The sequence below is a fragment of the Felis catus genome, chromosome A2, assembly GCF_018350175.1.
Source record: "Felis catus isolate Fca126 chromosome A2, F.catus_Fca126_mat1.0, whole genome shotgun sequence".
Classification (NCBI taxonomy): Eukaryota; Metazoa; Chordata; class Mammalia; order Carnivora; family Felidae; genus Felis; species Felis catus.
This window is the reverse complement of record NC_058369.1, coordinates 11,481,153-11,508,871: the sequence shown is the minus strand read 5'-3', so window position 1 is coordinate 11,508,871 and position 27,719 is coordinate 11,481,153. Positions and strand designations below refer to the sequence as shown.

Below are 27,719 nucleotides of genomic sequence, written 5' to 3'. Positions count from 1 at the left end.
GGGCTGGGGTAGACGGCGCTGACATCCAATAGGAATAAAGCGGGGATCCGACGCGAGCCAATGGGGTTGGGAGGCGGGTTCGGTTGTGTTAGAAGGGGCCCCGGGGATTGTCGCCGCCGCTATCCCGGCGTCGGACGTGTGGGGCAGCTGCCGGAGTCCTTGGTTGCGGTGTTAGCTGCTGCCATGAGCTATACAGGTGGGCCCGGCAGGGTAGGGGTCGGGCGTCGGGTGGGGAGGGACAGGGACGTGCCAGAGCCGCACCGGGCTCTCCCACACCTCCCCCGGGGCCTGGACGCTGCCCTCTCTGCGGTCACAAAATGGCGCCGCGGGCCCATCGCCTCAGGTTCGCCCCTCTCGCGCCTTGGCGTCTCAGTCCTTTGTGCTTGCGGCTGAGCGTCCTGGCTCTCGGCAGCCCGAGGTCTTGGCTTCTGTCACCGGTGTCCGAGGGCCCTGGCCTGGGCGCCTGCGTTCTCTGAGCCCATCACCTCTGCCCTTGGCCCGGTCTCCTCAGACCCAGATTCAGGCCACCCTTTTTCGGGTCCTTAGCCCTTGAGATCGGTCGCCGGGCCTGGCTGCCGTCGCCATTGCCGCACCCTGCCCCCCCGCGCAGTTTCCCTGCAAAACGCCGCAGCCACCCACCCCTCCCAGCCCCTTTGCGTGCTCCGGGCTAGGAAAGGCTCCTGGCCCCAGGCGATCAGTACATTTTTGCAGGGTTCGGGCCGAGCGGGGAGCCTCGGGGCCAAAGGGCTGAGCCTGAGCCTTGCGAGGAGTGACCGGCTTCTGTGTTAATTCATTCACCATCTGTCAGATTCATCGTGTCAGGTGCCGAACAGGCGCTGGAATATTGGCAGGAAATCCTCAAGCAGCTAACGGGCAGATCTTAGCAGGAAAACAAATGAATATAGGATGTATTCCCCGGCGGTCAGTAGCTGCTCTGTTGCGGGGGGTCAGGGGGAGGGGGTTGGGCTCGCTGTGAAGAGGCGACATTTGGGCGGAGACCTGAATGGAGTGAGGGAGTTCAGGGTGTCTGGTCAGGGGTGCCGTTGGCATAAAGGCTCAGGAGCAGAAACGGCCTGGCTTGTTAGATGAGCAGCTAGCGAGGCCGGTGGGATTTGAGCAGAGGGGAGGGTGGCTGATGAGATCGAGAGAGGGGGCCCTGGGAGATGCTTGGGCGATTGTAAATTATCCCTGGAGGACTTTGAAAGGCCGCTTGGGTTTGCCTTTGGCAGTAACAGATGAGGCCTCTCAGCTCGGAGCCATAGACGAGGCCTCCCCGTTTAATGGGGGTATCAGGCTCGAGAAAGTGTGGTTGCCAGGTAACCTACATTCTGCTTAGAATGTTCGGGGGCTGACGATGGAACCGGAGCCTCTGGGGCCGTTCTGTAGGCTGTTTTATGTTGGTTTCCGCAGGGAAGTGGTGCCAGGCCTCCCTCTTCCGGCCCCCAGGCCAGGAGCTTGGTGAGAACCCTAGCTTTTCAAGTAACCATCCCTTTGCCCGGTGGTGGTTCTCAACCAGGGGCGATTCTGCCTTCCCACCCCGCCCCCGGTCCATTTGGCGGTGTTTGGAGGTGTTCTGGGTTGTCACATCCGGGGGGTGGGGTTGCTTCCCTCATCTGGGGGATGGAGGCCAGGAATGCTGCTAACCATCCTGTGACGTGCCAGATGGACCCCACCACGGTGGACTATCAGCAGTGCCAAGGTTGGACAGCCCTGCCCTAGGCTTTCCGTAGGTTTCCTGGTTCGGGAGGAAAGTCAGTGGGGTCGCGGCTGACAACTCCGGAATTGAGATGTAATCGTTTTCTCCAAGTCTTACCAGGAGGTGGAAGACAGTTCTTTGGTTTTTAGGGGCAAGACTGCTGAGGAAACCAGAAGATGGATGGTCGGGTGCTGTGGAGTGTAGCTTAATGAGGGAGCATTTTACATTTATAGACAAGGAGACTGAGTTAGGTCGCTAATGGCCAGGTCTCAAGTTCAACTCCAGATCTGGTAGGCTTTAATTCCTGGCTCACTGAGGGAGTCAGGCTAATGGGGTGATGATTACTTTTTCCTTGGTCTTGATCAACTGAAAACCACAGCAGCTTTATAATGTGAGTCTTTCCCTTTAAAGAAGTAGACCACTGAAGTCAAAAGCTTTTTAAGTCACTTTTCAGACAACTCTTTGCCTTTAAGGAGGAGTTCTGGAGGACTTGATGCAAATGTTACCATGATTATTACGCATAGAAAATGATTACAGTAGCTTTTTTTTTTTATGATGATTTGTCCAGCTTTTGAACCTAGTCTCTTTTTTTTTTTTAACTTTTTAATGTTTGTTTTTATTTTTGAGAGACCGTGCGCAAGCGGGGGAGGGGCAATGAGAGAGGGAGACACCGAGTCTGTAGCAGGTTCCAGGCTCTGTAATGTCAGCACAGAGCCCGTCGTGGGGCTTGAACTCACTAGCCGTGAGATCATGACTTGAGCTGAAATCGGACGCTTAACCGACTGAGCCACCCAGGCGCCCCTGAATTCAGTCTCTTTGTGTGTACTTGGGAAAGGAGGCCCTGTCTGTGGCACTGAGGGGAAGGATGAGAGCAGTGGAAAAAACAGGAGAGAAAAAGGCAGAATCAGGCCTTCAGAGAAAGGTCTGAAACACTACCAATCCTTTTATAAGAACATTTATCTCACACAGTGTTTGGTGTTGTTAGGAATGCACAAGTGGTTTAGGTCAATGGTTCTGGCTTGGGATCTCCCATGAGGTTACGTTTTAGATGTCGTTGGGACTGTAGTCATCTGAAAGCTTGCCCGGGGCCAAGGGATCCACCTCTGAGGTGACTCAGACTCCCACAGCTGGCAGGTTGATGCTGGCTGTTGGTTCCCCACCAAGTGGGCCTGTCCACAAGCCTGCCTGCGTCTCCTCACAACGCGGTGGGCTGTTGTTCCCAGAGTGAATGATCTAAGAGAGCAAGGCAGAGCCTGGGAAGTCATACTCCGTGGTTTCTGCGGTCTTACTGGTTACGCGGGCTACCTCTATTAGTTTGGGAAGGGACGGCGTAATGTCAGGAGGCAAGAATCCGAAGAGGCCATCTTGGAGGCTGGTTACCATCAGGCTGGAGGCAACCTAACTTCATTCCAGTTGTCTTCTGGTTCTTAGAATTTTTTAGATGTTTGTTTATTTTGAGAGGGGGAGAGAGAGAGCGCCAGAGCGGGCGCGCATGAGCAGGGGAGTGGCAGAGAAAGAGAGGCGAGAGAGAATCCTAGGCAGGCTCCGCACTGTCAGCACAGGGCCTGGCACGGGGCTCAAACTCACTCACTAACCAGGAGATCATGACCTGAGCAGAAATCAAGAGTCTGACACTTAACCCAGGGAGCCACCTAGGTGCCCTGACCTCTAGTGTTTATCACTTTTTGTCATTTCTTCAAGGAATCTCCTTCCAAAAAAAAGAATAAAACTTGGGGAATAAAAAAAGAAGCTTGGGGAGCCTGGGTGACTCAGCGCAGAGCCTGCGTGGGATTCTCTCTCCCTCTCTCTCTGCCCTTCCCCAGCTTACATTCTCTCTCCCCCTCTCAAAATAAATATAAACTTACAAAAAAAAAAAAAAAACCTGAGAAGCTTTATGTATTTTTTTTTTAATTTTTTTTTTCAACGTTTTTTATTTATTTTTGGGACAGAGCAAGACAGAGCATGAACGGGGGAGGGGCAGAGAGAGAAGGAGACACAGAATCGGAAACAGGCTCCAGGCTCGGAGCCATCAGCCCAGAGCCTGACGCGGGGCTCGAACTCACGGACCGCGAGATCGTGACCTGGCTGAAGTCGGCAGGTTAACCGACTGCGCCACCCAGGCGCCCCTATGTATTTTTGAGTAAAAAAGATGTCAGTCTGACCAAGAAGGAGGGGTTATGATACATAATTATAAATCCATGCCTGAGCCTTAGGTTTGTAGGGTCAAACCCTTGCTTATTTTATTTTCTCATCTAGAGCTGATCAGGCTGGTAAACCGAACCAAGGAGAGAAGGTTGGAACCGGACAAAAATTTATTCATACTTGGAGCTTAATTTGCTGTAGAGACAGTATTGTGGAACAAAATGTTAACATGGGGAGGACCAAACTAGAGCAGAGGTTGCCATTGACCTCTGAAGGTTTGGTGGATTGTCTTTCCTTTTTCCCAGGGAAGAACTAGGGCGCCTCTCCTTTGAATAGACATAGATCTTTTGCTCTGCAGCTTTTGTACTGCGTTCCAGTTAGTAATCCTGTCAGGGTGTGGTAGGTTCCAGCTGCGGCTGCACTGTGTACAAACCACAGTAGCTGAAGTCTGGAGCCATTTTGCGGGGGGCCATATTGCTGAACAAACAGGTTTCCGAAAGCTAGTTGAGCAAACAACGGAGAAGGTAAACGTAGGCTACTTGTGTGTACACTGTGGGGCTTCCCTACGGGTGAACCGAACAAAGCACGCTTCCAGTGTTTCTTGTGGACAGTGCTTATGTTGTAGGCATGTTGGATGGCCCCTGGAGGGAATCCATTCTAATGTCCCCTCTTTCATTAGGAAAGGTGAAGAGGTTGGGGTGGATACTTGGGACTCTCTCCTTCACCACTGCCCAGTCTCAATTCCCTCCTCTGGGAAGTAAGGCTGAAGTGTGGGTCCACCGATCTTTGTTTGAAACCTTTGGAGCTGGGTATATTTTAGAGTACTAGCTTGAGAGAAGGACATTCCACAGCACTTGGGGTCTGGGGTAGCACCCTGTAACTAAATGCATTATTTCTATACCAAATTGGGTAAAGAAAAATCGTAATTATCCTCACAGGTCAGTTTTGCCCCACAATGAGTGTTGGCACCACATTTGAGGAGAACACTTGGTTTTCAGACCTTTTTGGACTTGGAATTGCAGGGTAAGGGATGTTGGCCCTGTCCCCTTTGTTGGCTGTGGTGAGGATGAAATAAAATAAAAAGGCTCTTAGCGCCCTGCGGGGGAGACACTTGTTCAGTGTTGGCTGATGTTGGCGGCCATCTTTGTTGCTTTGGTCTTAAAAGATGAGCTAGAGAGACTGTCAACATGTGAATGCCCACCCCGAGGGGAGGCACTTGGTGTATGCTTTTGCTGTAAAAAAGCTGTCAAAGTCATTGGCTTTAATTTGTCAGGAGTTGGCTCTGCTGAGAAAATGCAAATATTGCCTCTTATGGTATCCTTCATAGTTTCAGCGCTAAGGGTAAATTACTTAAAAATAATATTTCATTATCATTTTTTAAATGTTTATTTATTTTGAGGCAGAGAGAGAAGAGAGAGAATCCCAAGCAGGCTCTGCACTGATAGTGCAGAGCCTGATGAGGGGCTTAAAACTCACAAACCCTGAGATCATGACCTGAGCCAAAACCAAGAGTTGACGCTTAACCAACTGACCCACTAGGCGCCCCTAAAAATAATATTTTTAAATGTAATTTTAACAATACTATCAGGTTTCATCATTTAAGAGTAGTTTCTGGTAGAGGTTTAAGTTTTCTTTAGTTGGTACTAATTTATTTTAAGCTAAGAAATCGTTTGAGAGTTGAGAAAACAGGAAGTAATACACATGCCATGTATAATATTTACCCAATATAAACGTGCTCACCCCAAGTAATTGCATTGAAGAGGTAATGTACACGTTTTTTTAATGAGAAAAAATACAAAGCAGTTTTGGTGTCAGATTTGGGGGAAGGGAAGGGGTGTTATTTGCCTTAGTATTGTTCAGAACCAAGTCCCATCCTTGTTTGAATTGGCTCATGTTTCAGTCATTTGATGTAAGTATTTTTCTCATTTAACTGAATGGTTTGGGTACTGATTTATCAAAACGAAGTTTTGGTTTACAATGTTTAAACTTTTGTTTGTCCAGTTCTTCTGGTGTAGCGAGTTAAATATAGCCCATCTTTTCATTGGCTAATATGTTCTGGAGGTATAATTAAAGTGTTCAGAAGCTAGAATTTTTTGGAGGCTTTCCATTGAGGAGAGGGCCTGCCAGCCAGTCTACACCAAAGGGTAATCTTAGGTCATCTCCACATGGCTTGTTTGGGGAAATTAACCACACTGTGCATATATTTAGGCTTTGTCCAAGGATCTGAAACCACTTTGCAGTCGACATACTCAGACACGAGCGCTCAGCCTACCTGTGACTATGGTAAGTGTGGGCCCCTGGGAACCAGAGGGTGAGTGCTCTGGTGTCTTCTCAGTTGCCTTTGACTTTGCCCTGCCTTGCTTTTCCAAATGCAAACTTGTATAAAATGGTGTGGTGGGCTGTTAGAATAGCCGGTGTTTCCCTTGGAGACAATTATGGGAAAGATGGCTGCTGACTGAGCAGGCTAGAGTTCTTGGAGCTGTAAATGATTGGTTCCTTTGACCCCGTAACATTTTCTTAGAAGCACATACGGTCTGTGACAAAGTGTGGCTTCAGAAAGTTCCCTTGAGGGTCTGGGAAGGAGAGTGGCCAAAGTCCAAAGGATGGTCTGAGCTAGAAACCAAACCATCAGTTTAGCTTCAGTGTAGCGTGTGGGACCTCTGTACGAGAGAAGCTGCCTGTCTGAATCTAGCAGGGTTTTTAGAGACAGTCAGACCATCCCAAGCCAGCGGGTTCCTCACATTGGGTTGAGGGACAGTGTCCGATTGATTTCTCAGTTGTGATCAGGCACGCTAATTCTCTAATTCAGAAATAGCCACTCAACAGAATCCACAGATGTTCTCTGGGTATGCTCTGGCAACCCTAACTGCCAATAAAACCAGTCTTTCTGTGGTCTGTGACTGTTGGTGTCTGTGAGAAGGAGCCCTCTTTGGAATTAATAAGGATAATGCCTTGATTGCTGAGATGGGTAATTTGTTTTACTACTAGGGTCTGGGGAAAGACCAAGCCTACACCCTGACATTACCTCAAGAGTCACTGAATCAGTGGACATAAGTAAGCTCCCTGAAGTATTAGCATCTGGTCCCCGGGGGAGAGGGAGACTTGGAGAATGTTTTGAAATTGAGTATGGAGGTATCTGGTATTTCATAAAGGAGAAGCGACTTGGTTTGTATGGCTTCCCTATCCTGCCTTGTCTGCCTCACCCCTTTTAATCAAACAACAGTCCAGATTGCACATCTTTTTTGAATTATTTTCCTTCTGGTTTATAAATTCTGGGCACAAGCATTTTAACAGATGTGCCATTTGCAAATCTTTTCTCCCAGCCTGAGGATCATCTCTCCTCTTGTCAAGTGAATTTCGAAGAACAAAAGTTCTTCATTTTGATGAAGTCCAATTTATCACGCCTGTGTGTTCTCTCTCTCCCTCTCTCTCTCTCTCTCTCTCTCTGTCTGTCTCTCTCTCTAAATAAGTAAACTTAAAAAAATAAAAATAAAAATAAAAAAGATGGGCGCCTGGGTGGCTCAGTCATTTGAGCGTCTGACTCTTGGTTTCCACTCAGGTCATGATCTCATAGTTCGTGGGTTTGAGCCCCGTGTCAGGCTCTGGGCTGACAGTGTGGAGCTTGCTTGGGATTGTCTCCCTCTCTCTCTGCCCCTCCCCTACTCTCTCTCTCAAAAATAAATAAACATTAAACAAAATAAATTTTAAAAAGATTTTGTTTTTTAAGTGATCTCTACACCCAGCGTGGGACTTGAACTCACAACCCAGGATTCAAGAGTTGCATGCTCTACAGACTGAGCCAGCCTGATTTCTTTCATTAGAGTTTTGTAGTTCTCAAAACACAGATCCTGCACGTAGTTTGTTGTATCTACACCCAAATATTTCCTACTGTCAGTGCCAAGGTAAATGGTACGTTTTAAAGCTTCAGTTTTCAATCGGTCTTTGATAATTTGAAGAAATTGGGTTGATTTTTATTTATTGACCTTGTAATAAACCTTGCTAAGCTCACTTATTCTTATAACCTGTATGGATTTTTTTTGAGGTTTGTTTATGTAGGCAGTCGTGTGAAAGAATAAAGGCCATTTTATATTTCCTTCTGGCTTAAATTACAAGAGCAATAGAGCAACTTTAACATTTTGAAAAACAGTCACTCGAGACCCCACCATTTTATTTTATTCTATTATTTTTATCATTTATTTATTTATTTTTGAGAAAGAGAGAGAGGGTTGAGGAGGGGCAGAGAGAGGAGACAGAATCAATCCCAAACAGGCTTTGCATAGTCAGCACAGAGCTTGATGCGGAGCTCGAACTCCCCACCGTGAACTCATGACCTCAGCTGAAACCAAGAGTCAGTTACTCAACTGACAGAGCCACCCAGGTGCCCCACCATTTTAATACTTTTGTCAGCATTCCTAATTTAGGTAGTTGAATAATTTATGGGTGGATAGAATTGTCTGTCTTCCTTTATTTGCTTACTGTTAGAAGCATTTCCTCGTACTACATAAGGCTTAACAGATTCTTTTTTTTTTTTTTTTAATGTTTATTCATTTTTGAGAGAGAGAGAGACAGGGGGGGGTGGCGGAGGGGAGGGACAGAGAGAGAGGGAGACACAGAATCCGAAACTGGCTCCAGGCTCTGAGCTGTCAGCACCGAGCCTGATGCGGGGCTTGAATCCACGAGTGGTGAGATCATGACCTGAGCCGAAGTTGGACACTTAACCGACTGAGCCACCCAGGCACCCCAGTGGATTCTTTTTTGATGCCTATATGAGCTTTGTCACCGAGAAGGTAGGCTGTAATCTGGATAACTATTTCCTTGAAGTTGAACATTTCCATTGTTTTATGTTTTTGTTCTATAAGTTTTGCTTATGGTGACCATCTACTTTTCTTTTTCTCTTATTAAAAAAATTACGTCCCTAAAATTCCCTACGTCAGCACTGGTCTCATCCCCTCTGGGGGTGAAGTGAGCTGTGATGTTCTTCTGGAAGGGACAGGTCTTGGGGACTCCCCAGGCCTCATAGTGTAGACAATGGTTTCCCTTTGAAGGCACCTTGTGGGGAATCCCTTCAGGGAGTCTGAGTTGCCCTGGACATAGCAAGTAGTACCTGGAGAGTGCTTGCTGAGTCCTGTCATCGGGCCATCACCTACTTGTCCACCCACCTGTCTTTGTGTTTACAGAGTTAGTGCCCATTCCTGCTTCCTTTCCTTGTGCTTCCCTGCTCTGTGCTGGCAGATTTTCGGTGGCTAAAGCTCTGGGGGACCATATACAGGCCTCACAAGCAGAGCCCCAGTGGGTCTGCCTGTGCTTCCCAGTCCTTTCTCCTTTTGAGTAGCTGGTGTCCACTGTTCCTGGTGCAAACATCCACACGACTGGGCTCTTGTTAGCTGCTTCAGCGAAGTGTGTATTATTCCTTGTGTGCTTCTGCCAGCCTCTTTTCTTGCCTGTCAGAACTCTCCTTTGCCACTCGTCTCTCGCCTGATTTCCTGCTCTGGGCTGTCCCTTTGCTGCTTTCTAGTTAGAAGTGGCTCCTTTAGTGAGCAGTGCTCTCGGCCTGAGCCGTGCCCAGCACTGCCAGCCTGTGCTTTTGCGTTCTCCGATTGATAGTTGAAAAACTGAATGAAGGAGAAGCCTCTGCTTTGGTTTTCCCAACTGAAAGGATTTTTGCTTTGTGAGCTCTGGCACTCGAGGTGCATTAGATTTAATGGTCACCTAGGGTTCTTTGCTGGTTTCTGACACCTCCCCATTCTGTTTATGTGCTGGATTGAGGAGAAACCTGAGTGTAGGACCTCGGGTCTATGCCTGGCCTGTGCTTTTCCATCTTTTCAAGTTAATACACTCTTGCTCTCTTGTGGCTGGACTCTTGCCATTCATCATGCTGCCATCTCACTGAGCTTTGGTCCCTGCCTTGGGATGAACATGTCTTGTCTATCTGCAGGGTAGAGACAATAGGGAGTAGGAGGCAAGTCTGGAGTCTCCCCAGAGACATGGGGAAAGTGGTCACCGTTCTGGTAGACTCCTCTGGGGAGAGGAACCGTGTTTGCTTGACTTGGAATTCCCACTTGGCTTTGCACTTTGTCAGTTCTCGCTGGCTTTATGTTCCTGAAGGAATTGATTTTTCTCATGTGCTGTGATAAAATCCAGAGCATATTTGGTTTATAATCCAGATTGTCCTCTCAATAGCTTTTGCAAGGTAGGAGTTGTGCCTTGTCCTTACCTCTGCTAGCGTGTTTTAGCATAGCACACACATGCAATTCAAGGATATGGTGGCCCTCCTTGTTAAGGCATATGCTTGGAAGAGTAGGATGGTCAGTTTCTCTGTTCCAGATGGCTTTTTTGGGTGATTTGAGTGATGTGGTTTTCTGAGTGGATGTGGGCTCTGTGCCGAACTTCTTGTACAGCATTGTCGGTGAGGCACCGGCATCCAGTCTCCTCTTCTGATTGGTGCTTAGCAGGAAGTTGGGGTAATCTAATTCTGGCTCCTCGGGGAGGAGTGTAAAGAGCCAGTTCCTTAGCTGACAGTGTTGGCAAGGAGGGGGCCCTTAAGAGCTGGTCAGAGCCACAGAAGTTTGGGCACCAGGGTTAGGAAGTGACCTGGGTCGTTTATGTAGTGCTCTGAAGCTCAGGGCTTCCCGGGGGAGATTCAGTCTTCTGTAATCAGTCAGATACTGGGAATCATCGTCTTTGTGTCTGAAGTAAGCTCTTGTTGTATTGTCATCAATTGTAGATGTAATTATGCTTTTACTGTTTGTAGGATATGGAACTTGGAACTCTGGGACAAACAGAGGCAAGTATTCCCATGATGGCTCTCCTGTCCCTTGGGATTAAACTGGTTGTGTTTCTACCACTGCCCAGCTTGCCTAAAGTGTATCGGGAGGTATCTTCGGGGGGCCCGGGGACTCTGGGGCCAGCTGCTCTTTCACAGGAGGTCCTGTGGCTAGGGCCCACCCAGCCTGAGGTGGCTAGGGTCCCCATTTTGTCTCTGTGACAGATGTCCTTGTCTCTGTGTTTGTCTTGCCGTCTCTGTGTGCGTCTCCTCTCCCTATCCCTGCCATCTCTGTCTGTCTCTGTCTTCCTCATTGCAGGCTACGAGAACTATGGCTATGGCTATGGCTATGGCCAGGATAACACCACCAACTATGGGTATGGTATGGCCACTTCAAACTCTTGGGAAATGCCTAGCTCTGACACAAATACAAACCCTAGTGCCGCGGGTAGCGCCAGTGCCGATTCCGTTTTGTCCAGAATTAACCAGCGCTTAGATATGGTGCCACACTTGGAGACAGACATGATACAAGGAGGCATGTACGGCTCAGGTGGAGAAAGGTGAGTGGGTGTCTGCCCAGGGGTGAGACTCTGCAGGGGCGCCTGCTGCCTACTGGCGTCTCCCTCTTTGAACCGCCTCCTATGTCTGCTTCCTTTCTTCTTGCTTTGCAGCTGGGGCTCCCAAAGACTGCTTGGGGTCCAGTGCGCTTCCCTTCTCTGGCCTGGGCCCCCTCCCTGCCCCTTGCAATTGCCTGGTGGCCAGCCTCTCCCCCAGCTTGTAGGGTGAGGAACAAGCCCTAACAGGGCCAGTTTCACTATCCTCCAAATGGCTCTTCTCAGGACCAGAGTGTTAAGTGACCCCTCCTTCTGGAGACGGCCATTTGGAGGAGTTCTCCTGAGGCTTTGTATCCTCAGATAGGGCTGATGGGGGGGGATGAGTCCTTGGGGCAGACCACAGCGAGCTGGGCCATCCCCACATGAGACAGAGCAGATGTGGACACTTCCTGTCTCTGCTCTTCTGAGCCTGACCCACTTGTACCTCTTGGGCCACGAAAGCACCTTTGTGAGGCACTGTTGTTGTCCTCATGCTCAAAGCATGAGAGGTCACATCCCTTGCCCAAAGGGACCTAGGAGCAGGTGGTGGAGCTGGGCCTGCCACCTACACCTGCCTGATTCCACAGCATCAGGTGGTGGGCGTCTGTTACTGTCTAAACTGGTGCCGGCGTAGAAGTCCTAGTGCCCTAGTGAGAGGCTTCAGTGAGGAGGGCATGTGATGGTGTGGGGCAGCCTCGTGGCTCCAACTGACAGATGGGAGGAGAACAGAGAGTAAGGAGGGGTCCAGCCGGGCACTGGTGGGTTCAGGTGAGGCCCCGGGGCCACTGGGAGCAGAGGCTGCCAGAGGGACTTTCATGCTCTGGCTCTGTCGCAAGCAAAAAGGGTGGGGGGAGCCCCAGACATACCCCCTGTCCTCCTGCTTGGCAGCCGCTGTGCTTGCAGCTGAGGGGCTTGGCTGTTTGCTCAGTGGCCAGGTGGACCCCTTCTCTGCAGGTGCCGGCTACTTGTGCCCCTTCTTTCTGCAGTCTGGGGCTGGGGGGCAGGACAGGGGAGGGAGTGACCAGGTGGTGCCGGCTGCTTCTCCCACAGCTGCTGCTGCTGCTGCTTGGGTGCCCAGCTTTGCATGGAGGGGCCCCTAGACCTGCTTGACGTGTGGGGCCAGGGCTGGGGGGTATGTGGGCTGTTCCCACTGTTAGAATACCTTTGTGTGGTGCTCTCTTTCTCCCAGGAGGGAGGTTTGGCCTGCCTTCCCAGTTGCTATGGAGGGTTCCATCCCACGAGGTTGATGTGATAGGGCTCTTTTTCTAGGCCCTGGGCAAACTCACAGCATCTTTCCTGGGAAACCCTCTCCACTTTGTCTCCCCTCTCCTTTTGGGTGGTGAGGACCTTTGGAGTGCTGGAAGTTCCCTCAGCCAAGGGGGATGAGACCAGCACAGGGTTTCTCATGGACATTATCAGCCCTTTTGGACAAGTATTCGTTTGCTGGACTGCCCACATACCACAGGGTGCTGGGCTGCCTGGCCCTGTACCCTGAGGTACAGCCTTGGGCATTGTGGTTACCACATACATATGTATATGCTTCGTAAGGGCTGTGGGGTATCTCTGCCCCTATTTGAGACCCTCTCCACCCTATTGTCCTTTTTCTTAGGGTCCCCAGGCTGGTGCACGGGCTCCCGAGAAACCTTTTTATTGGCATTTTTAAACACTGTGCCTCTCTGACAGGGTGGGGTGGGTTAGAGTGGGATTTCCCATCTCCAGGACAGGGAGCTACTGGGAAAGGCAGGAACAGTAGGCTACACCCAAGGGTAATGAGACCTGAGGGCCTCCCTGATGCTTTCCACCTGCTTCTGCAGATATGATTCCTATGAGGCCTGTGACTCGAGGGCTATTCTGAGTGAGCGCGACCTATACCGGTCAGGCTACGACTATGGCGAACTTGACCCTGAGATGGAAATGGCCTACGAGGGCCAGTACGATGCCTACCGTGACCAGTTCCGCATGCGTGGCGGCGACACCTTTGGCCCACGGGCTCAGGGCTGGGCCCGGGACTCCAGGAGTGGCCGGCCGATGGCCTCGGGCTATGGGCGCATGTGGGAAGACCCTATGGGGGCCCGGGGCCAGTGCATGCCTGGTGCCTCCCGGCTGCCCTCCCTCTTCTCCCAGAACATCATCCCCGAGTACAGCATGTTCCAGGGCATGCGTGGCGGGGGCGCCTTCCCAGGTGGCTCCCGCTTTGGCTTCGGGTTTGGCAATGGCATGAAGCAGATGAGGCGGACCTGGAAGACCTGGACCACAGCCGACTTCCGGGTGAGTGGAGGAGGCCGTCCCTCTGGGCCCCTGACTGGGTGGAGCGAGGGTCCTAGAGCCACCCGCCCTGACGCAGCTCCCTCTCTCTGATCCAGACCAAGAAGAAGAAGAGAAAGCAGTGCGGCAGTCCTGATGAGCCAGACAGCAAAGCCACCCGGACGGACTGCTCGGATAATAGTGATTCAGATAATGGTGAGCTGGGGCACTGAGCTGCTGCCCCTGTCCCCTGCCCCATGGAGCTCCTGGACTGAACTCGTGTTGTTTTGCCTTTCAGATGAGGGCACTGAGGGGGAGGCCGCAGAGGGCACTGAAGGCGCTGAGGCTGTGGAGAAGGGCTCCAGAGCAGTAAGTGGCCGGGCCCTGTGTGCTGTCAGCAGGTGGGGCCTATGAAGAGCGGGCTGGCTGAGCCCCTGTGCTGCAGAGCAGGGCCCTCCACAGAGGCCACGGGCCATCCTGGTCATGCACGTATGACCAACACGAGAGAGGTGGAGATCTGATAGAGCATGGGCTGCGAGCAGGCCACACAGCCAGAGCCCAGGTTTCTTTATCAGGAGACAGTGGAATGAGCCCCCCCTGTGCAAGGGCTGCTGGGAGGATGTGAGGCTCCGTGCTTGGTACATAGCAGGGCCTTGTCATTTAGAGCCTTTGTAAATGACCGTACATGCTTTAATGTGGGGCATTTGAAATGGTGTTCTAGGAAGGAGAAGATGAAGAGGGAAAAGAAGAAGGCAAAGAAGAAAGCAAAGAGGATGCAGAAAAGGGTGAGTCTTCTGAGCGGCCTGGGTGCTGGGGCGGCGCTTCCAGGCACTCACAGTTGGAGGGATCCAGCTGAGGGCAGGGCTGTGACAGATGTGCGGCCAGCTGGGGCCCTCCCTCGTGGGGCTGGCATGCGCTGGCGGGGGGCTCCTCTTCCTCTGTTCCCTTCTCACTCTGCCCCCCCCCCCCCATTCTTCCCAGACAGAGGCTGTGGGTGGCAGTGGTCCCTGTCTGCCTAGCGCATTGGCTTTACCTTTTGGTGGGGGCAGCAAGCAAGAGAGTTGGGGGGAACCCCAGGCATACGCCCTACCCTCCAGTAGCGCACAGCTCCGAGTCCTCAGTGGCTGGTGTCTGAGCTGGGACCCTCGGTGGAGTTTTTACGGCTCTGGTTTGCGTGTCCTCTCCCTTAGCGCCTCTCCAGCCCCTGTTGGGAGTCCGTGTCCCCCTACCTGAGTGATGAGCGCCAGCAGGTACCTAACAGTAAATCCAGCCTCAGCCCACTGTTGCCGCGGTGCGCCGTGGGGGGTGGGCCAAGCCCTGTGAGCTTTGGGGTCTTTACCTTTGGGGGCTGCACTTAGGCCTCAGCCATGGCCTCCCTGCATCCCACCACCTGGCCCCTCTGAACTTGTGCCAGCGTCCCCACCAAGATGGCTTCTGTTTGCCTTCCAGCCTCCCTGGGGCCCACTCTGTGGAATGTGGGTGTTCTGGAGAGCGGTGGGGTCAGCCTGTGTCCTCCCCTCTTCAGGACCTAGGCCAGAATGGTTCCCTGCCCAGCCCAGGGAACCCAGCCCTGCTCGTGGCCGGAGTCCTTGTTCGGACAGCTGCTTTCAGGATGGACTATCTGGAGTAGAAGGCGGGTGATCCAGCCAGAGGCCCCAGGGCCTGCCCCGACCTGGTGGAGCCAGGCTAGTGACTGTGCCCTCTGTTTCCACAGGGGCCCTCAGCACCCAGGACGATAGTGGCCAGATCAAGCGCAAGTTGCAGGCAGGCAAGAAGAGCCAGGATAAGCAGAAAAAGCGGCAGCGAGACCGCATGGTGGAAAGGTAACCAGCTGCCCTCCATTCCTTTGCCTCTGCCTCGCTCGGGGGCTGCCGCCTGAAGAGCAGGGCCGTAGCTCTGCCGCCTCGCCGCCCTCTGGCCTCCCTTGGGAGCTGCCACCTGCTCGGCCGTGCATGGACCCTGCTTCCCGCCAGGCCCAGCTCCCAAGGCCTGACTCCATCCCTGCCCCACTGCGGCTGCCTGGCGACCGCTAGCGTCTTTGACCTGAGACCCGACACTGCTCGGCACCGTTGCCCAGAAGCTCCAGCGCTAGGTCACTCGGCGCACGAGCCCCGAGGTGCACTGGGGGCCCGCTGCCCCTGCGGGAGGGGGCCAGCTCATCAGAGACTCGAGGTCCAAGGCGCCTGTGCCACCCCAGCTAGCTGCCAAGAGGCCGTCGCCGCGCCCAGGAGAGATGGCAGCACCTGTGGGCTGTGGCAGCCTTGGGCCTGCCCTCTGCCCTGCCCGCCGGCCCTGTCAGGCCGGGCCTGTCTGCGGCTGAGCCCTTCACGCCCCTTGGTCGGGTCTGTCTGCCCTCAGGGCTCCCGCACTGGCGCTTGCCTCCTCCTCCTCCGCCTCAGACTCTTGCTCTTGCTGGACCTTCCTCAGCCTCGCCGGCGCCCGGCCCCTGGGCTCTCCAGACAAAGCTGACCCCGTGGCCCAGATAAGGACGTCCGGCAGAGGTAGGGACCCGCCCCGAGGCCTCGGTGGCGGCTGGCCTCCTCCGCCCCTTGCCACGGCGGCCTGCTCCAGCTCAGGCCCCAGACCCCGGGCTTCTGCTGTGGACACCAGGCCCAGACAGAGCACCTCGCTCAGGTGACTCCAGGCTGCCCTCTGGCAGGCCAGGCGGGCGCCCTCCTTCCAGCTCAGACTGGTCTCTTCTTGGAAGAGGAAGATGAGGCAGCAGGAGCCCAGGCCTGCTTGCCTCCCATCCCTCCCGACACCACCCCCAAGCATTCTGAGCAGAGGATGGGCTGGGCCTTTCAGTCCCCCAGACCCAGAAGGAAGATGCAGCACCTTTTCGGGCCCTGCCTCGGGACTGCGTACTCCACTCTGCACCTCAGGGCCACCTGGCTCACGCCAGGGCATCCTTCCTTCCGGTCCCCAGCTGGGCCAAGTGCACAAGCTCCTGCCCAGCCTTGGTAGAGAGGCCCACCGGCAACCTTCCAGCGACTCCTTGCCTGTTGCAGCAGCTGCTGCCTCAGGGTTCAGCCTCCTGTCTGGGAAGGAAGAGCTCCTCCCCTGTCCCCCACGTTGCAGTAACTGCAGCCTGCAGACTTTCTGTCCCTTTCTACTCCCAACCCCACTGGTCCCAGCCTGTCCCCCTGCTGGGACCGAACGACAGAGGCCCGTGAGCAAGGCCTGTTTCAGGGCTCGCAGCTGGGTTGGGTGAGGCAGCAGCGCTGTACCGTGGGACCCTCGAGGCCTCAGCCCTTCGTTTCTTTCCTGTGGCAGGATCCAATTTGTGTGTTCTCTCTGCAAATACCGGACCTTCTACGAGGAGGAGATGGCCAGCCATCTCGATAGCAAGTTCCACAAGGAGCACTTTAAATACGTAGGCACCAAGCTCCCCAAGCAGACGGCCGATTTCCTGCAGGTGAGCCTTAGAGCGGCACAGCTGCTCTTAGCTTCTCGGACTCCTTGGAACATAGAGCAGCCACACAATCCTTGGAATCTCCTCGGTGTCTTTGGCAGGAGTATGTCGCCAACAAGACCAAGAAGACCGAGGAACTCCGGAAAACCGTGGAGGATCTTGATGGTCTGATTCAGCAGATCTACAGAGACCAAGATCTTACCCAAGGTAAGGAGGTTCCATCACACTCCAACTAGGCAGGGATTCAGCCTGCCCTCCTCTGGTTCTGAGTGGGGTCACGACACCCCTCTGTTCCCCCAGGGAGGGTCAGCGAGAACAGCCTCAGGCCCACGTGGAAGTGGCAGGGCGAGGTGAGGAGCTGGTCTGGTGTTTTTCCCAAACTGCTGGGTCTGTCTTAGGCACCTGGAACCAGTGGTGACTCTCCTTCTCCGCCCTACAGAAATTGCCATGGAACATTTTGTGAAGAAGGTAGAGGCAGCTCACTGTGCAGCCTGTGACCTCTTCATCCCCATGCAGTTTGGGATCATCCAGAAGCACCTCAAGACCATGGATCACAACCGGAACCGCAGGGTGAGTGGCCACGGGTGTTCACCTGCCATCCTGTGGGTTGACTTGGTGAGGCATCTGGGAAGGTCCTGGGGTTATAACCTCTGCCTGCCCATGAGGAACTGTAGGAAGTGTGGCAGGGCAGGCAGATAGAGACATTTCCGGCCCAGTGCAGTCAGTACAGCTACAGGGAGAGGGGAGGGAAATGGGGACCCTGTGTGGGAGAAGGTGTCATCAGAGCTGGACTGTAATGCTATGGGATATGGGGGCCTCTGTGTGCATAGGGGCCACCAGCCAGAATAGGTTCAGAAACCAAACAAAAAGTGTGCAGTGCAAGTGCTGCTGGAGGAGGGGTCAGGGCTTCAGAGGTTCACGAGGGTTGGGATGACGGTCTGGGCTCACTCCTGTAGGCAGCAGAGTTTTTAGGTCAGGCACTGTGAAGGGGTTAGAGTTGGTGTTGCACCTGGTGTGGAGGGAGACCGTGTGGAGCGGGGAGTGGAGGAACTGCTGTAGTACCGAGATAGAGGGGGGCCTCCGCTTTTAGAGTGAGGAGAAAGGAAATGACCGGGAGTCTGGGATGTCTCAGGTTTCTGGCTTGGGTAACTAGGTGGCCAGAGCTGCTGCTAAGGTGGGGGGGGTAGGTATATGGTACAGGGAAAGGAGCGAGTCCGGCAAGAAGGTGAACAAATTCAGTCTCGTTTTCCAGTGTATCCCCAGTGCCTAGCATAGAAGTTAGGGTGGGTGTTTTGTGATTGAGGTGGTGGTGGCTGTTAGAGATCCGGTCTGGATGGAGGGAGAGAGCTGAGAAGTTTAGGACCAGGTCTGGGCCAGAGTGAGGCTTGACTGCCATCACCTGGAGGAAGGTGAAGGGGATTTATGGGCAGATGATGACAACCAGGGGAAGTGTAGGAAATAGCATTTCTCAACTTTTTTCCACGGCCATCAGATTCATCTCTGGTCTTTCTTGGTGCACTAATTCTCAACAGTGGGGTGCGGTTAGGTGGTTGAGGAGATCTTGTAGGGGTCTTGCCATGACTGGGGTTTTGAACTGGGAGCTGATAAGGGGTAGGCAGAGAGCAGATGACAGAGGATGGATCGTGCATGATATTAAAATGTGGAAAATCTAGGTGACATGAGGATAGCTAGTAAAACATAAACTCCCAATTGATCCTGAAAGAAGTTTACAGAAGAGAAGAGGGGCACCTGGGTGGCTCATTTGATCAGGCATTCTACTCTGGATTTCGACTCAGGTTGTGATCTTGTGGTTCGTGAGATTGAGCCCCATGTCGGGCTCTGCACTGACAGCTTGGAGCCTACCTGGGATTCTCTCTCTCTCTCTCTCTCTCTCTCTCTCTCTCTCTCTCTCTCTCTCTCTCTTTCTCTTTTCTTCCCTGCTCTCTCCCTCTCTCAAGTAAATAAACTTAAAAAAAGAAAAAAACCACAACTAATAGAGGGATTTGGAAGGGTGAGGAAAGACAGAAGATACTTAGAAAGCACCAGAAATCATTGATATGTGGAGATTTGAGTATAATTTCAATGTCGTATTTTTAGAGATTCCAACTATGGAAATGAATGGAAACCTTCTAATTGTTATTTTTGGTAACAGCTTTATTGAGATAGAAATCGTATATCATACAATTTACCCATATAAGCTGTACGATGCAGTAGTTTTTAATATATTACAGTTGTGTAGCCATCACCATAATCAATTATAGAACATTTTCATCACCTCAGAAAGAAACCCTTTAGCTGTCATTCCTCTCCCCCCACTCCCCACCCCTCCTGTCCCATGCTTCATGCTTCCTTAGTCTTAGGCAACCACTAATATACTCTTTGTCTCTGTATATTGTCTCTGGGTATTTCATGTAAATGGGATCACAAAATACATGGTCTTCGGTGATCAGCTTCTTCCACTTAGCATAACGTTTTCAGGGTTCATCCAGGTAGCATGTGTCAGATTTTCATTCCTTTGTATGGCCTAATAATACTCTCTTGCATGCATAGACCACATTTTGGTCTGTCCATTCATTAATTTGGGCATTTGGATTGTTTTCACCTTTTGGCTATTATAAATTATTCTGTTATAAATATTTGAGCATTTGTGTACAAGCTTTTGTGTGGGTATATGTTTTTATTTCTCTTGTGTATGTGTCTAGGAGTGGAATGTCTGGGTCAAAAGTAACTTTAACTTCTTGAGGAATAGCCAGATGTTTTCCAGAGTGGCTGCACCATTTATATTCCCTATCAGCAACTGTGTGAGAGTTCCAATTTTTTCATACTCTCCAGCACTGGTTATTATCTTTCTGATTCTAGCCATCCTACTGGGTTTGAAATGGCATCCACGGTTTATTTTTTATTTGGATTTCTCTAATGACGATGATGTTGAGCATCTTTTTTTTTTTTCCCTTAAGTTTATTTATTTTGGAAGAGAGCGCGCATGCACGCGTGCACAGAAAGAGGGAGCAAGAGAATCCCAAGCAGTCTCCGCGCTGTCAGCGCAGAGCCTGATGTGGGGTTTGATCTCACAAATCTTGTGATTATGCAAAATCCAGAGTCGGATGCTTAACCAACTGAGCCACCCAGGAACCCTCCCCTCTGGTTTGATGATCTTTTGAATGGTTCATTTAATCCATTCACATTTAATATTATTGTTGAGATTATTAGATTTACATTTCTTGTTCTGTACCCCCTGTATTGTTTTTTTGTTGTTTGTTTTGGTTTGGTTTTGGTTTTAATTAATTTTTAATTTCCTTAATGATATTTTTTGTGCTACATTTTTAGGCATTATTTTTTGAGTGGTTTCTCTAGGCCTTATCTTACACATATTAACTAATCTCTGTCAGGTACAATAGCCTAATTTCAGTGGGATTAAGTTACTCACATATAGCTCTCTCTACATGGGAGATTTTTGTGTTATTACCATTATACATAGTATTTTATCTAAATGTGTTTGTAGTTCCAATAACATAAAGCCAATGATACAATAACAGTGTAATTACTGCTTTACATAATATTATGTCTTTTAAAAAGGAAGCTGACAGGAAGAGAGGCACCTGGGTGGCTCAGTTGGGTAAGCGTCCAGTTCTTGATCTCAGCTCATCAGGTCTTGATCTCAAGGTCGTGAATTCGAAGCCCCACATTGGGCTCCATGCTGGGCATGAAGCTTTTATTGTATTGTATTGTATTGTATTGTATTGTATTGTATTGTATTGTATTGTATTGTATTGTATTGTATTGTATTTAAAATGTTTACTTATTTTTGAGGGAGAAAGAGTGCATGCATGAGTGGAGGAAGAGCACAGAAGATCCCAAGCGGGCTCTGTGCTGACAGCAGAGATCCCGATACACAGCTCGAACTCACGAACCTTGTGATCATAACCTGAGCTTAAGTCGACACTCAACTGACTGAGCCACCCAGACACCCCAAGCCTACTTAAAAATAAATAAATAAGGGGCGCCTGGGTGGCGCAGTCGGTTAAGCGTCCGACTTCAGCCAGGTCACGATCTCGCGGTCTGTGAGTTCGAGCCCCGCGTCAGGCTCTGGGCTGATGGCTCAGAGCCTGGAGCCTGTTTCCGGTTCTGTGTCTCCCTCTCTCTCTGCCCCTCCCCCGTTCATGCTCTGTCTCTCTCTGTCCCAAAAAAATAAATAAACGTTGAAAAAAAAATTAAAAAAAATAAATAAAATAAATAAATAAATAAATAAATAAAATAAGGAAGCTGACAGGACAGCAATTATATATTTGTAGCTTTTGTTACATTAGCCTTATTTTTTATTTTTGGTTCTCTTCATTTGTGTTCTTCCTGTGGATTCAAGTTCCCACTTCCTTGTTAGTTCAATACAACTTTAGTCCCCCCACCTTCTTTTTGCTGTTATTGGCAAACATATTTCTCTATGTTACAGGCCAAACAGTACTCTGTGTGTGTGTGTGTGTGTGTGTGTGTGTGTGTGTGTGTGTGTGTGTGTGTGTTTTAAAATTTTTTTTTTCAACGTTTATTTATTTTTGGGACAGAGAGAGACAGAGCATGAATGGGGGAGGGGCAGAGAGAGAGGGAGACACAGAATCGGAAACAGGCTCCAGGCTCTGAGCTATCATCAGCCCAGAGCCCGACGCGGGGCTCGAACTCCCGGACCGCGAGATCGTGACCTGGCTGAAGTCGGGACGCTTAACCGACTGCGCCACCCAGGCGCCCCACGTGTGTGTGTGTTTTATACAACTTCTTTTCAGTCAGTTGAGAAGACAGGCAAAGAATTATACATTCATAGTGTCTTTTATAATTACCTTTGTTATTTTTTCACATGGATCTGAATAACTGTCTGGGGCCGCTTGCTTTCAGCCTGAAGAGCTTTGGTGCTTCTTACAAGGTCTGCTGGCAGCGGACTCTCTCAGGTACTCGTTTTGGGGAATGTCTCTATTTCACCTTAACCTCTGAAAGGTAGCTCTGTTGGGCGCTAGAATCTTGGTTGACACTTTTTGAGCATTTTCAGTGTCATTTCACTGCCCCCTGGCCTTGTTTCTCGTGACAAACCAACTTTTAACCTATTGAGGTTCCCTTTTAAGTGATGATTCATTTTTCTTTTTCTGCTTCAGGCGTTTTCCCTTGTCTTTGACTCAGCATTTTTATTACGTGGAGTCTTTTATGGATCTCTTTGTATTTATCCTACTTGGAGTTTGTCGAATCTCTACATTCAAATTTTTCATCAGATTTGGCAAGTTTGCCTACATTTTTCTTCATGTATTTTTTTCTGCCTCTTTCTCCTCTTCTTTTGGTGTTTCCATTATGCATATGTTGGGTCACCTAATGGTGTTCCAAGGTTGTCTGAGACTGTTTTTCTTCATTCTTCTCTGTTTTTCAGATCATATCTACCAATCTATAGATTCTCTAAGTCTTCTGCCAGTTCAAATCTACTGTTGAGCCCATCTAGTGAATTTTTCATTTCAGTTATTGCACTTTCCAGCTCCAAGATTTGTTTTAGTTTTTTTGTTTTTTTTTTATAATTTGTCTCTTTACTGATATTCTCTATTTGATGAGACCGTGTGATTATGCTTTTCTCTTCTTCCTACCCCCACCACAGTCTTGCTACTATATTTGCTTATCTGTTTGTTTAGTCAAATTATTTTTTAAGTCTCTGCCAGAGTGAAACCTTTGCTAGGGTGCCTTGAATGAGGAAGCTGTGAGCACCGGCCTAGCCACCCTGGGATAACAATGGTTTTGACAGGGTTTTTTTTTTTTTTTTTTTCTTGTCTAGACTACCCTTAGCTGTTACAAACTATACAAATTGTTGACTGATGGCTGTGTTGTTTTCAGCAATGCCTTGAGGCATTAAATTGCTCTCCAATCTGATCCAATTAAACAAATCCACACTCTTCTATAGGAATCATCTTTGAGGTCATGGTTTGAGAGTTCTGAGCCCTGGAGGCTCTTCTTAACTGTCCTACTGGTTCTGGTAACCAGGGAAGCTGATGGTTTAGTTTATATTGTTATCAAATCTACTAGTGTCCCTGTTTTTCTGCATACCCTCCTGTCTTGAACTTCTTCACAGTCTTGTGAATAAAGTAAGTTCCTTTGGGAAGAGATTTGGGAGCTCCTTGTTTTAAGGCCTACCCCTGGGTAAAACCTGCACCTAGACTCTGGAGCTGGGTGTGGGGATTATGCAGTGTTGCTTTCTCAGTGCCTGCTGCTTTAGGAGAGACTGGGGAGAGAAGGTGACAGCTGTAGCCTCTGGTCTTGGTTTGGTTTGCCTCTCCAAGGCACAGGACCTCTGCTTTATAAACAAGCCAGAGCTAGGGCAGTGTGAAACCTACTATTCTCAGTATACTGTGCCCTAGGTCAAGCCTCCATTCCATGAATGGGGGGCTGGAGAGAAGAAGGGCGCCACCATCTCTCAGATGAACTTGTCTAGAACTTAGCTTCCACAGCAGGTAGCTCAGAATGAGAATTGATGACTTTCTGTGCCTCCTGAGAAGATGCGGCCTTCCAACTGTGATGAGCTGGGTAGAGTCCGAGGCCTGTGTTGTTGGGCTGCAGCATCTGGAGTGGGTTTTCCCATCACTCTGAACTGGGAAAGGCAAGAAAGCAACAGGTCATGTTTAAACCACCACAACTCACAATCTTTACTGAGTTTTAGTAGCTTTTCCTTAGTGTTTCTTCATTCACTGTATGTCCTTAGGACCATTTCCCTTGACTTGAAAGGGTTGTGGTGTTTTATAGTCTTCATCAGTTTCACCAGGGAGCAGGTCCACATAGCTTGTCAGGTTTCCATGCTGAAAGTCCATCCCCCATTGCATTTTTAGGAAGACTTTTTAACCTTAATTCCAAAACTCTGATAAGGATAATGCCAAAGTGAAACTGTAGATCAGTTTAGTATTAAAGAATGAAAGTGCTAAGTAGGGGTACCTGGTTGGCTTGGTCAAATAGAGTATGCAACTCTTGATCTTGGGGTTGTGAGTTCAAGCCCCACGTTAGGTGCAGAGAGTACTTAAAGATAAAATAGTAAAAATAAATAAAAAAGAATAAAAGTGCTAAGTATAAATTACTAATTACCAATCCAGTGTATTCAATTCAATTCAAGCATGTAATACACTATATAAGTATAATTCATTTCTGGAATATAAGGATGGCTTGATAAGAAATTAGCAACTATCAGGGGCGCCTGGGTGGCTCAGTTGGTTAGGTGTTCGACTTCAGCTCAGGTCATGATCTCGCACTCCGTGAGTTCAAGCTCCATGTCATGCTCTGTGCTGACAGCTCAGAGCCTGGAGCCTGTTTGAATTCTGTGTCCCCCCTCTCTCTCTGCCCCTTCTCCACTCATGCTCTGTCTTATTCTGTCTCTCAAAAATAAATGTTAAAAAAAACGACACACATTAAAAAAAAGAAATTAGCAACTATCAGTGAGTGTGAAATACTGGAAATGAAAACTTTATATGCAAATAATCTGACTATATTCTTAGCAAGGCTGAATGATTACAGCAAAATGGCCTTAGAATTAATAGAATTTGACAAAGAAGGGGAATTTAAGATAACATACAGAAAGTAATAGCTTTTCTCCATTGTAGTAATACCCAGTTAGAAATGTAAATGGGGAAAAATCTACTCATAGCAATAACAAAATCCACAAAATAACTAGGAATATAGATTTAAGAAGAAAGGTATGGGATCTTAAACTCGAGGATATGAAATAAGACTTCAGTGAATAGAGGAATATACAGTGTTCTTCTTCGGAGATTTAATAGCAGAACAAAACAAAACTACATCTCCCCACATATTAATGTGGACAGTTAATGGGATTCCATTCATACTCTGGGGAGGGAGACAGAATGAAATTGTTTGAAAGTTTTATGTTGTAGAATTAAGTCTAACAGTCAAGAAAATTATACAAAGGGCAGTAGTTGAGTTCAGGGACTTGGTTTTTCAGGTAATAACCTTTTACGAAGCCACTGCAATTAAAAACAAAAAGTGATATTGGCATAGTAATAAAATGGTGCAACCAGATTAAAGAGTCTAATGAAAGATCCCAGTATGTTTTGGAACTTAGTAACTGTTAAAGTCAGTACAGGTTCCTTATCTGAAATCCTGGGGCCAGATGTTTTCAAATCAGGTTTTTTTTTTTTTTTTTTTTTTTTTTTTTTTTTTTTTTTGGTTTCAGAACATCTACACAGTAATGATCGCTAACATCCCTAGCAGGATCTGGGAAAGTGACTTGTAGTTGAACCATAAGTAATTCTTCAAGTGACTTATATAAGTGGGATAAATAAAGACGGTATAAAAATATAATGGAGTTTTAGGGGAAAACTTTTCCTTCTGGGTTTCAGATTTGTGGAGAAGGGATTATAGACCTATATGTCCATTCAACGGAGAGACAATGGTTTATCTCATAAATTTCTGGAGAAGAAAATTGGACCCCTAACCTCATACCATATATTCAATTCCAGAAATAATACACGTGAAAAATAAAAGATAAGAGCAAAATTTAGAAGATCGTTTGTTTACCTTGAGGTAACAGAAAGCCTTCCTGAGAGCAAGCCAGGAAACCCAGAGGTTGTGGAGAAGATGACCTCATAGAAACGCTGGGCAGGTGGCCCAGCATGCGTATCAGATCACTCAGATTTTGCTGTTGGGCAGGGCAATGCCCTGAGAGGCAGCACACATTCTTTTCTCTTTCATTGGACCACAAAAGTATCCAACAGTGATAACATCTGATGCTGCTGAGGAGGCCACAGGATAAGTACATTGTTTTAATACAGGTGGAGGAAGCTCCACCTACTACAACTTACAGCTTTTTTTTGCAGAGTACTGGGGCACCGTCACTTTGGGGAACCTGTTTGGTAAAATTAAAAGCACCAACATGGAAGTATTTAAGGTTATTTTGGTGGTGTTTGGTTATTGTAGCAAAAATCTGGAAACAATGTAAATGGGCTTCAGCTGGGAATTGTGTGTACCTCTCTGGTGCCTCCAGGGAGGAGGATAATGTGTTGGCAAGTGAGGAATTGGGGAGGAAGTGGGCTGACCTAGTATCCTAATTGTGCATCTTTAATTTGTTTCATTTTGAGCAACAGACCTTGAGGTCTGTTGGTATTTTCCCCAAGCAGTAGAGAAAATGAGTAAAGAAGTGAAGGTTGGGAAAGGGAGTAGAAACAGCAAGGGAGATGATGACTTATAGAGTTGGCTGGGGGGCCGCAGTAGGGTTTTGGAGGTGGGCCCCTCCTTCCCATGCCAACAAAAATAGCTTTTATCCTTGTCTTTCGGCTTACAGCTTTCTGCATAATCTTTATAATGATGAAAGTGAGAGTTGCCTGTACTCCGCCCATCACACACCTTTCTTATCACACAGGGGGAGAGATGAGCCCTATTTGTGGACTGCACGGTGATCTTTTTGAATGTATGATTTATTTAACAAAAGAACATTTCGGTGCTTTCCAGTTTTTCACTACTGCAGCCACGTGCATGAATGTGTCCAAGTCCTAGTATAGATTCCTGTAATGAATTACTGAGACATTTTTATTTTTAATACATTTTATTTAAACTGCTTTCCAGAAAGGAAGTAAACAGTTGGCCCACTCACCATCAGGGGTAGAACTGTCTCTCTTCACTGAACCTTGACATTTGGGGTATAATTCTTCATCTTGGGGATTCTGTGGGTTAAAAGGAGGTATATCCCTTAAATGTGCTGTTTGACATTTGTGTTCCTACTTTTATATTCTCCCTGTTGATCCTAACGAGTCCCTTGCATATGAGCGGTTGGCTTCTTGTTGGGGGTTGCACCTTCAGCATTTAGTAGGTTTCTTAATTTGTTCACAGTTTGTAGTTTTTATGTAAGCACATTAGATTTCTGCTGTACAGCTGTAAAGACTTGTTTTTAATCAATACAGTAAGTATGGTGTAGAAGAAATGGAGCATCTGAACAAAGATTAGGTCTGGGCTCTGTGCTTGTACCCAAGGTACACTTGTCCACCTATGCCACGTGGTTAGAATCCTCAGCTGTGCTAAGCTAAGGGTAGAGGGGTTTGGTGGAAGGGCTCCGCAGATCTGGAGAGGTGGGGGAGGGGGGCTTTCTGGCGCCGAGAGCAGCCTCTCCAGCCCTGCCTGCCTTGCTTGCAGCTCATGATGGAGCAGTCCAAGAAGTCCTCGCTCATGGTGGCCCGCAGCATCCTCAACAACAAAATCATCAGCAAGAAGCTGGAGCGCTACCTGAAGGTGAGGCGCGCCGCCCCGGGGTCCCCCCCTCCCCCGGTCCCTGCGGGTCCTCCCTTCAGTATCTGTGTCCCTTCCCCACAGGGTGAGAACCCGTTCACGGATAGCCCCGAAGAAGAGAAGGAACAGGAGGAGGCCGAGGGCGGGGCCCTGGACGAGGGGACGCTAGTAGAAGCGGCAGGGGGCGCGGAGGGTGCCGAGGGCGCGCCGGCGCAACCCCCAGTGCCCCCGGAGCCCGCCCCTGGGGCCACGTCCCCACCACCGCCGCCGCCCCCCGAGGAGGAGGAGGAGGAGGAGGAGGAGGCCTTGCCCCTGCTGGGCGGCGCGCTTCAGCGCCAGATCCGCGGTATCCCGGGCCTCGACGTGGAGGCCGACGACGACGAGGAGGGTGGTGGGGGCGCACCGTGACCTGGGCCCGCGGCGGGCGGGACCCGCGTGGCCAAGGCTGGAAGCCGAGCCCAATAAAGTTCTTTCTACCCCACTTTTCTTGTTCGTTTGTTGGTGTGCGGCACGGTCGGCGTAGTGAGAAGCGGACTGCGCCTGCGCGCGGGACCCGGGAAAGGGTGGGGGTGCGACTGCGCACTGGCGGCGGGGAGCTAGAGGGAAGCGCCTGCGCAGAGTAAGACTCCGTGT

General features: G+C 49.5%; 1 protein-coding gene across 9 annotated transcripts; it reads left to right on the top strand.

The window, feature by feature from the left end:
• Window positions 1-39: 39 nt before the first annotated feature.
• On the top strand, window positions 40-27,567 carry AKAP8L (A-kinase anchoring protein 8 like). Of its 9 annotated transcripts, none has more exons than XM_045047467.1 (16): window positions 41-196; window positions 6,047-6,121; window positions 6,827-6,892; window positions 10,590-10,622; window positions 10,921-10,978; window positions 11,081-11,161; window positions 13,009-13,462; window positions 13,558-13,654; window positions 13,737-13,807; window positions 14,160-14,223; window positions 15,153-15,261; window positions 16,712-16,853; window positions 16,952-17,057; window positions 17,290-17,420; window positions 26,994-27,089; window positions 27,171-27,567. In XM_045047467.1, exons 1-16 carry the CDS (start codon window positions 61-63, stop codon window positions 27,492-27,494), a joined length of 2,043 nt encoding a protein of 680 aa, XP_044903402.1. In that variant the 5' UTR covers window positions 41-60; the 3' UTR covers window positions 27,495-27,567. The 9 variants fall into 9 exon arrangements, 6 of the variants coding, with proteins under 6 accessions (XP_044903411.1, XP_044903402.1, XP_023102417.2 ...); XR_006590952.1 differs by adding an exon at window positions 21,732-21,784 and having other exon boundaries at window positions 10,921-11,161; window positions 27,171-27,224; XM_045047476.1 differs by lacking the exon at window positions 11,081-11,161 and having other exon boundaries at window positions 40-196.
• Window positions 27,568-27,719: the final 152 nt, after the last annotated feature.

Excerpts from the sequence above, each read along its gene's own strand:
- AKAP8L (XM_045047465.1), top strand. The coding sequence starts at position 61 with ATGGGGTTGGGAGGCGGGTTCGGTTGTGTTAGAAGGGGCCCCGGGGAT. Across the intron at positions 14,224-15,152 it reads CAAAGAGGATGCAGAAAAGG|GGGCCCTCAGCACCCAGGAC; the intron begins GTGAGTCTTCTG and ends CTGTTTCCACAG. Across the intron at positions 17,421-26,993 it reads ATCACAACCGGAACCGCAGG|CTCATGATGGAGCAGTCCAA; the intron begins GTGAGTGGCCAC and ends CCTTGCTTGCAG.